The following is a 10052-nucleotide window of genomic DNA, read 5'->3' as shown; positions in this document are numbered from 1 at the left end:
GCGGGATCGTTACCTGAACGGTTCACAGGACGTTATTTTCTAAAGTGTCGTGAGCTCCTCCGAGCCAGCGGAATTCCGAAGTTATGCTCTTGTATTTAACTGGAAACTCTGTACATTATCTCCTGGTTTTCACCGAGGTGGGGGAGAAACAAGAAAAACCCTGTTGAGAAGCAATGAAGTCCAACTATGTAAACCATTAACACCTAGCTGCTCCTGCGGAATAGCTAATAACCACCAGCTGACGGCGGGGCTATCGTCATGCCTGCATGAAAGGTGACGTAATTCATGCAATAAGTTTGTGCAGATGAGTTAGTGTAAAAAAATGTGAACTACTAAGTAATGAAAACTCTAGGGAGACAGAATGTGCAAGGCACACATGGAGAACTGTGCTTTAAGATCAGATGTAGTAAGGGCGGAATCCTCATGAGAATCCTCAGGAAAACTCATGTCAATAACACCACTTTTATGTTAAAAAAAAAAAAAAAAGAGAGAAGGCGATATGAACCTCTCTCGTATGAGAACAATCTCCAAGTACAGAACTAATCTACCACTCAAGCATGTTGCCTTCCTCCTCATGCCTTTTCTGCTGCCTTTATACTCCTGTTCCAACAAGAAGAGCACAGAAAACTTTATTCCCCCAAGCCGTAAGAACCAAACCTAGGGCAGTCACCTTCCCTGACTTTCCCCATTTTATTTTATTTTTTTTAGTTATCTAGACTTGTACAAAGAGAAGCAGCTTGTACTTCTGTCAGGTGAAAAAAGGCAGGACAAGAGGGAGTAGAAACAAGCAGTTCACAGTGCAAAATGATCACTTTTCATATAGAATCCACACCAGAGTGATCACAGTCTGCAAGTGCTGAAACTTGAACTCCATGTTTTCATTAAACCTGCATGTGAAGCAAGAACAGCATAAACAGACGCGGATGTTTTAGTTTTCTTTGAAAGCATCCATAAATGTAGTATCATCACAAATGCAGAACTACTTTTGTTTCCTCTATGTCCTCCATTAGAATTCTTTCTTGCTTGGAATCTTACATTAATCATAACTCAGTTAAAAACAATCCTTTATTTTTCCTCTCAAGTTGGAAGCAGTACGAAAGAATACACAAAAACCTGATCCATAGGGATAAGAAAAAAAAGTAACAAAATATTTTGACATTTAGAAAACGTATGATCTACAAAATCTGATGATCCAGAAGGCCTGTCCCAGTAATGCATTGCCTTCAAGGGGCAAGCAACATCTATCAGTCCTTTAGGTCCTTGATATCCTCAGGAGACCACGGATACGTCTAACAAGAGCTTGAATAAAGGTGTATTGTGACCGAACCTTAGAATATAACCCTTCGATGTCCAGAAGCTTCTTCTGCAGAGATTCACCAAAGCTGTTCGCGGCTTCAACCTGAAGCTGAGAGAGAGAGATTTGTTGCAGTCACCAATACAAAATCTTCTCTTTCTGCAATATCAGCTTATCCATCATCAACTACCTGTCAACTCTTTCACTATGATTTACTCTCTAAACCACTTCCAAAAGTATGGGTTTTTTCTGACTCTCATAATAAGTACTACTTGCATTCTTCCCATATGTTTTTCTCTCTAAATGATATAATGGATACTCTTTCTACGGAGGCTTTTGGGTCACTTGGAGCATTTACAGATTATCCAAATATTACCACCTTACAACCTCCCCAAGTTTTAGGAATTAAAGTCTTACATAATTCAGCTTCTTCATTTAAAGTCATACAAACACTTCTTCCAATTAAAATTTTTCTAGTCGTTTAAGGACTGTTTAGGATTTACGAATCCATGTGCATAGACAACATTTTTTCATTAATACATATGTAAACACTCACTGAAAAAATTAATTACATTCTAAGTATTTTAGCAAGATGTAACTGTATACTTTACTTTTGAACAAATGAAATAAAAGACAGATGCCTCCTCACAAAACACATATACAACTGTTCTTGTAATTCTAGATCTTAGGATCTACATCTTACTTGAGATGGCAGAGTGTTGAGAACAGGTTTTTTCTGCACAAACAGCAGTAGAAATGTCAGTGGGATTTATTAATAAAAATGATCTTTTTTCTCCTGCCACCTCTTCCTCAAATTTACACAAACTATTAAATCGCTGTGTAAGTAGAAATCACTTCTTTGCTAGCATTCACATTTTATAGGCTCCTCGGCTTCTGCTACCTTTTTCGATCTCAGTTCTCTACAGCCTAGCTGCAGCTGACCTGTAGTAAACAGCTACAGGATCACAGAAAATTGGGAATCCTGCCTTCATATTGTGAATCTTTCAAGAATAACTGACGTTTTCTGAAAGCTATTATTAAAAAAAATGCATACCATCTGGTTTACAAGAGAAAAAGAATGACTGATTTTTTTTGTAAGTCTAGCTCATTTTTCATTCAACTTTTTACATTAAGACTTGAACATACATGTGCAGCAGCACAACTGCTACCTGCTTCATAATACTTTCCAAAAAAATTTTGCAATGTTTCATTAGTCCTAAATTAAGTTATATCCTGTTGGTGTTACCACAGGTGGTTCAGAGGTGGGAAAACTACAGTTAGACTGCTCTCAATGCCTGTATGGTCATCAAGTGCATTCTGTACTTTTCAGCAGACGGTCACATCTCACCTGTTCTATATCATGCTGGCTCACTCGATTCAGCCCGCTACTGAAATCCAAGTTAGGCTCTGAACCAAAGGAATCTAGTGATAGAAAATGAGACATTAGAATTATGTTGGCTGTTCCACGCTATCTTCATAGAATCGAATGATAGAATCATAATGGTTGGAAGAGACCTCAAAGATCATCAAGTCCAACCTTCTACCCAACACCACCATGCCCACTAAACCATGTCTTGAAGCACCACATCTAAACGTTTTTTGAACATCTCCAGGGACGATGACTCCACCACTTCCCTGGGCAGCCCGTTCCAATGCCTAACGACTCTAACAGTGAAGAAGTTCTTCCTAACATCCAACCTGAACCTCCCCTGGCGCAACGTGAGATGGTTTCCTCTTGTCCTATCACTAGTTACCGGGGAGAAGAGACCGAGCCCCACATCAAGTTATAGAACAAGTTTAAAACACAGTGTTCCGAATTGGTCAGTAAACTTGTGCATTACAAATTACACTAATTTTTTTGACTTAAATAATTCAGAGAAAATACATTAAGTGAGAGCCACAAATAATTTTGATCACACAACATGGCACTTTAAGCAAAAAGCTCCTCCCCAGATCACTTCTCCGTTTCTGATTTCGTTCCATTCCTCTTTTTTTTTTAAAAAAAATAAAATTCAACAAAGTTAAAATCTTCTGGTGAATCCATTGTGTCTACAATTCTAAAAATATTTTTAAGACTACCAATATTAATTTTAGTTCTTGATTTCATCTTAGATTATTACATTAAAATATTTTCCTACGAACTGTTTTGAATCACTGATCTGATATTATTTGAACTTCACTTAGTTTGAACAACAGAAATTAAAAAAAAATTGTTAATTTCACTTTCCTTTGGAGGTTATGTATAACAGACAAAACCCAGAAGTCTATGACTCAACAATGTTTGTATTGCCAATTCTCCAGCAGAAATCCAAAGGTATGCCAAATCCAAACAAAATCTCTTTGATTAAAAATAAATGGCAAAATAGTAGCAAATCAGTTTTAAAGTTAACCATCAGAAGTTATTCAAAGGCACTTAGATGCTTGACAAATTTTACCTTGCAGCCTGCCTTTCTTAAATGACATCCTGGAGGAAAGCAGTGGGTCTTGGGAGTCAGCGGGAATGCAATGCAGTAGATAGTGTTCCAGATGACGCCAAAGAATGAAGAGACACACTTCTATAATATCTGTAGACACATCTAAGGAAGGAGTCTATTTTCGTTGTCTTTAGATTGCACATTTATTACATGAGCATATTTACACACTTTGAAGCAGCCGAGATGTTAGCTCAACCCTCCATCACCTCCTCCAGCAGAAGCTTCTCACCCCCACTGCTATGGCCTGGCAACAGATCGCGTGCACTCCTCTCACCTGCTTCGGCGCGGTGCTGCCGAGGTTATTCCAGTGACTGCTGCTCACCCTGAAGAGGCTTTAAACCAACACTATGCACCAGAGCAGAGCACGAGCGCTCAGCTGATTTGTAATGATAGCTCAGTTGTAGAGACAGTGAATTAAAGCTGAGGTTATAGAGCTGGGGATGGCAGTAACATCTTATGTTACAACAGGTAAGTCTGCAACAGCACATTTTTCCCAAAGTAGGCTTCAGAGGAAAACTCTGATGCGCTCCAGACAGTTATTTTGTGCGTGACTAGTTATTTCCATAGAATTATTGGTGTTTACCAGATTAGGTTTATCCAAGGTTGACTATAAGACTGGAAACTCCGTTGCTCCGACAGGCACCTCAAAATTATTTTTCAAAGTGTTGCTTCCACCACGCTTGCACATTTGTGAATGTTTAGTGGGTCTGGATACTGAATTGAAGAGCTGGGCATTATAATGTTGCAGAAAGTCCTAGCACCGTCTCCATGATGGGAATGACTAACTTGGAAATATTTACATTCTGACAACAGCAGAACAATACCCTCTTACTAATTTTATTTTCAGTATTTCAGATTTCCTTTTTGCAAAAAAGCGTGTTCAAAGTAGTCAGAAGCCTAGGTAAAAAGAACCTGTTTCTATTTCTCTGCTTTTCTGGAGGATCACCTCAAGGGTCATTTCAATTTTAGAAGGATACAAGAACAGAGAGAAAGCAGCTTGGCTCGGTTGTTTATTAGCTTCACCAGGCGTCGCCTTGCCAAAACATATTTTTGGGAAGTGGAGATTTTGTCAACCCCAGCTGGCATAACTGACTGACACAGCTGTGACAAGAGGAGGAAAAACAAGGAGATTGTAGCAAATCACAGAGCATCCAGAGAAACAAGCAAATAAAATGACATATCAATATCTAGAGCTTCCCTGTCAGCTACTATTTCTTCAAAACTGTGCTCTCTATTTTGAATTTGCATAACTTTGCTGACCAAAAATGGAGAAAATAAATATATCTCCAAGCAACTATAATGAAAATCACAACTTTTTACAAAGTTAAGCCCAATATTTTCCCCAAAGGTTTAGGTCACTCATTCTATGGACCCCTTCATCAACAGCAGACATGAACATGCACAAGAACTGGAACTATTTAATTATCCAAGATGCTTTGGAGTCTCTGTTACAGCTATGTCTACCTTACAAACAACACAGAGATTACAGAATCAGAAGAACTATTACCTCTTTGACTTCATCTGGTGGGAGTTGCTCCACATTTTGCAGTTTGTTAACATTCTGACGATGGCTATCATAGTAACTGAAGAAATCACTAGTGCTCTGTTTCAGCAGGTAGACAATAATGCCCAAGCCAGGCAAGTGCCAGTATGGGACCACCGGTGCTTGTGTATCTAGAAAAGATGATTAACAAGTTATAATAAGTTTAGAAAAAAATTCAAAAGAACAAGAAATCAATAAGGTATGCTCTCTGTCAATAAAGTAGTGAAAGATATGAAAGCACTGGCAAGTCTAGATTTTATACTTCTGTGTCAGAAGTAATACAAATGAAAGTCTAGGCAAAAAGTTCCATGGCTGCAGTACTAGAAGGCAGTCAGCATAGTGCAGCACTGAGTATAACACGTGAACTGTAGCTGGACGAGAAGACTTACTATTTAAATATTTTAACCACGCAGCTGCATAATAGCACACTGTAAACTCTTGTCATGTGACATAACAAAGAGTTCCAGTCAGCATCAAAACACATCTTCCATGTCTTAAATGTGGTCCTGGTTTCACATAATGTAATCCAGCACAGATGCTGAAAAAAAAAAACCCAAGTCCTCACCTTCCCCTGTCTTGTGCTATTTATTTATAGACACTTTTTTTTACTGATATATGTGTTTCTGAGGTTGCCATGGGAAGTGAATTAAAAAGGATTTTTTCGTCACGTCTGTTTTAACTTGCATTAGTTTCCTGATTTGGCTTAGTGCAAGGCTGCACAAGCATGTGTTCCAGAATTAGAAAATGGGTAGCCACAGTACTGGCACATAAAATGACTTAAAGTGTATGTGAAACTACAGCCTCCGGTTCACTATTTTCTACTAGCCCAAATGTCACACCATTCAGTCTCAAAGTAGCAAGCCAAAAATCTCACCCTGACGAGGCCCATCTCGGTTGGTTGATTCTGACAGGCTGGGAGTAAACAGACAAACAGCATGCTGAAAACTGGGAGCGCTTTGCAACATAAGTGATTCACAGTATTCCATCACGTTTGCACAGATCTGCCAAAAAAAATGACAGCACGTCAGTTACAATACCTACGGGCTTTGAAGCATTACATTTTAAACAGATAAATGTCAATAAACAACATGTTTTGCTCCCTCTCTTCTCACTAGAATGTGATGATTCCCTTTTCTGATCATTTACAGCCTCTCTTCTACTTCAAGTCTAGGACTTGCAACCTTGCCTCTTTCCCAAACCTGCTAGTTAAAATTTCTGGTCAATTTTAAGTCCCCTTTGGCTCTAACTTAGTGTTAGCCATTGTGCTCTACACCTAGCCTTAATTTTTGAAAATTTCTAATCAATTTAAGGCTTAGAAGTTCACAGAGTTTGTACCCAAAACAATAATGGTTGCTAAGGCAAATTTAAGTAACAAAATTTTCAAGGCTTACTTTAAATAGAAATAAAATGTGGGATCCTATACCAAACTGAACACAGTGTAGAGCATTACCACTATCATATGAAAAGTATGACAACTAAACAAACCTGCACAGCAGGTAAAACATCACAATTTGAGACTGAGGGTTCCAGTAGCTTCATGTGTCCTTACCTGTTGCATGGCCAACTCAATTTCATCCCTCTTGTTCACTCTGTCTCCCTCTGCATTATCATCTTGCAGTTTAAACTGACGTAGTCTGTCTGAACCACCAAACCGACTTAGAAGTCCTAAGCACTGGCGCTGCCATAAGTAGTAAACACTTTAATTAGTATCTCAACAAATGAAGTGCGTGATTCTTTTCATTGAAGTGATACAAATCTCTTAAAACACAATAGCAAGACAGCAATGCAGATAAAACTTTTAGCACTTTGTAAATGGAATTTAAATTTTTAAACCACAATGTTTTAACTCACCTTTAATTAATTTAAAAATCAATGGCACCCTAAAACCATTCCTTGAGAAATGAATGCAATTCAAAAGCACACAACTTTGTCTTATGTCTCTATGCTAGTCAGACTATTATACTGACTAGCATCAAAGACAGTTTCGGTTTACCCACTCTTGCTTAAAACACCTTTACCTTTATAGACAAAGTAACAAAATCTGGATATGAAGATAATAAGGCTCCATAAAAGTAGAGTGAAGAAACAGTACAATAGTTTCATAAAAAGAAGTAACAATCAATATATTGGTTTTTAGTTTATGTGTGGCTGTTAAGATCACCAAAGTGCCTTAGACTGCAAGTCAGTTTTGTGTGGAACAGCTAAAAAAGCTATCAAAGATTAAAGATTTTTTGGTAATTAGTTTTGGGGAAGAGTTAAAACACTTAAATCCTTTTATTACTTGATGAAAATAACAGGACAAACTAGAGTCAAAACGTACAATAACAGATGACTGATTTGCAGTTTTATTCAGAACAGCTCATTTTTCAAATTAATTAAAACTCTTTATAACAAAACAAAACACAAAACAAAAACCTTTCTGCTTTCCCATGGGAATTCCTTGCTGACAGGATGCAGCAGAATAGTGAGTACCCCAGCATTACAGTGATCATTTAAGCTTGCTACTTTGCTTCAGGCTGGTCAGCCTAATCGTTGCTATCAAAGTGTCCAGAGACTGCATCCTTCCCTTGCAACCAGAAGAATTTGATAGGGTAGGCCTTTCTACAGATAAGTTTTCAATGAAACATTTCTTTACAAAAGTCATTGCTCACGTGAACCACAAAGCTTCGAAAACATTGCTGAAGGCTAAGCTGTTAGGAGGTCTGCAATGATAGCTTTTGAGCAAGACTTTATCTTGGCTTTCCTTCTGGTTTCTAGGTCAGGGTTACTTTTAAAAGGGGAGGAAATAAAGAAAACACTAGGGCGTTTGATACTGCAAATGGTTGAGCTGGAGACACGCCTGTGGCAAAAGTGGCAACAGAATATTCCTGCATTACTTCACATGCTTTGGTGTTGACCTCAAATTCTTCTTCTCCTCCACATAAAGTGAATCCTAAGCTGGGGTGGGGGGAGGCGGGGAACAAAGTCCCTGAGGCAACTCTGATGTTGCCAAATGTTAACTTTCGTACTTGGTTGAGAAAAAAAACCAAAAAAACCCCAACTGCCCCAAAAAACCAAACCACTAAACACCACACAAACCACCACACTCACACACAAACCACCCCCACCCCCCAAAAAAACCCAAACAAACCACCAGACATTCTTCTTAATGGCGAAAACATCCCTTTCATAACTGCTACTCGTCAGAGTACAAAACCAGGAAGAAACTCATCTACACACACAACTCTAAAAGGACAAATGTTAAACATACAACTTTATTACCTGAAATCGGCCTATATGTCCTTGTAGCTCCATCTGCGTCCCTTCATTAACATCAATGTCCAGCTCACTTAGCACTCCTGGTAAGAGATACAGCCATTAAATGGTTTGGGTTTTTTTTCAAAAGAAAATAGATTTATGCAGTATATACATTTAAATACAAGCATTGATCAGAAAAATTTCAGCCAAACATACAACTTGTATTTTGCACGCTGTTTGAGGAAAACATTCAGATATGAATGCAGCTACTAGGAGATGCATGAGAGCATGCAGCTCACTGTTCTGCTAAGTAATTAAAAGTTGGGGTGGGGGAGGAAGGGAGGTTAGCATGAAAATTGCAGTAGTTGTGCAAAGCTCAGTATACTGTAAGCAAAGAAACATTTGGGCTCAACCTACAGCTCTGCACTCCTTCCTATTTCAGTCAGACATCTCTCCTGAATAAAGCAAGCCATTAAATCAAAACAGAGAAGTTATTTTCAAATGGTAAGCAAGACTTCTAGCATGCAGAAGAAATCTGTGTCCATCACAGTAATTATTAGTCCTCTGTGAAGATAAGATACCCAAGAGAAATGTCAGTATGCCAATCCACAGTGCTTCTCCCTAGCAGCTTTGTTTTTTAAATAAATAAAAAAGAAGACATGAATAAAAATATGGGTATGCAAACAATTTTATGTCTTCATTGCCTCAGTCACAGAATTTGATGAATGAAAATTATTTATGAAGATACCACATGCGCTTTGAACACTACTATTTGCAAGTCATCTCAAAGACAAAAAGTACTTACTGTCAGGTAATATAACGGAAAGAAAAAGGGAAGTCAAATGCATATTGATAAGGGCACTACATCCACTGCAAATCCACCATACTTATTTCAAGAACAATTATGTAACATTTCTCTATTTTTCCCAGACCTCTATATGTCAAGAACATTCTGTATTGTAGTAGATATTCCCTTATTGTCTTACTATTTCTTTACAGAAAGCAAAGCCTGAGATTCATGCAGGTGGGGCTGAGACACTTCAAAACTGCAGTTCCTACCAGGCAAAGCTGCCTTGCTGATTATTCCTGTCAGGGAAGCCAGCTCCTGGAGAGATCCAACACTAACATCTTGACACCTCAGGATTGCCTGGATAGTATCTGAATGGGAAATGAGAAACTGCAAAACCTGTATCACAAGAAGAAAAGGGAAAATACGAATTACTCAAAATTCAGCAGTAAGCAGAGAGGAAGCAATGCTTTCAATTTTGGAGAATTTTAAAGTGCTCTCCCAGACCAATGAGGATAGGATTTTTAAAAAACCTTACTTTGAGAGCAAAAGCACACATAATTTCTTTGAATGAGAGGTAGCAGTGGCACTCTTAGCATCTTTTGGAACTTACCTGTCCTGCTGCTTGCAGGTGTTGTGCCATGCTGGATGTGAGGATCACTTGGCACAGTTGAAGAGCTGGAAGAAGAATCTGGCGATAACGTTCCACTGGAGCAG

The 10052-nt window shown here is 38.4% G+C and overlaps 1 protein-coding gene across 1 annotated transcript in view; it reads right to left on the bottom strand.

The window, feature by feature from the left end:
- Positions 1 to 1051: 1051 nt before the first annotated feature.
- LOC104168081 (nuclear pore complex protein Nup205-like) overlaps positions 1052 to 10052 on the bottom strand; it is a gene marked incomplete at its 5' end in the record, with an annotated part of 21556 nt that continues 12555 nt past the window's right edge. The window contains 10 exons of the mRNA XM_009708538.1: positions 1052 to 1405; positions 2643 to 2716; positions 3730 to 3858; positions 4746 to 4869; positions 5276 to 5442; positions 6186 to 6312; positions 6861 to 6989; positions 8573 to 8649; positions 9608 to 9734; positions 9949 to 10052. The exon at positions 9949 to 10052 is cut by the window's right edge and continues 62 nt beyond it. Of these exons, the coding sequence (XP_009706840.1) occupies positions 1253 to 1405; positions 2643 to 2716; positions 3730 to 3858; positions 4746 to 4869; positions 5276 to 5442; positions 6186 to 6312; positions 6861 to 6989; positions 8573 to 8649; positions 9608 to 9734; positions 9949 to 10052 (1211 nt within the window). The remainder of the gene's footprint in view (positions 1406 to 2642; positions 2717 to 3729; positions 3859 to 4745; positions 4870 to 5275; positions 5443 to 6185; positions 6313 to 6860; positions 6990 to 8572; positions 8650 to 9607; positions 9735 to 9948) is intronic.

This window comes from Cariama cristata, unplaced genomic scaffold (genome assembly GCF_000690535.1).
Source record: "Cariama cristata isolate BGI_N322 unplaced genomic scaffold, ASM69053v1 scaffold32059, whole genome shotgun sequence".
In the NCBI taxonomy this organism is placed as follows: domain Eukaryota; kingdom Metazoa; phylum Chordata; class Aves; order Cariamiformes; family Cariamidae; genus Cariama; species Cariama cristata.
Note: the sequence above shows the minus strand (reverse complement) of the source record. Positions and strands in the feature narration are given on the sequence as shown.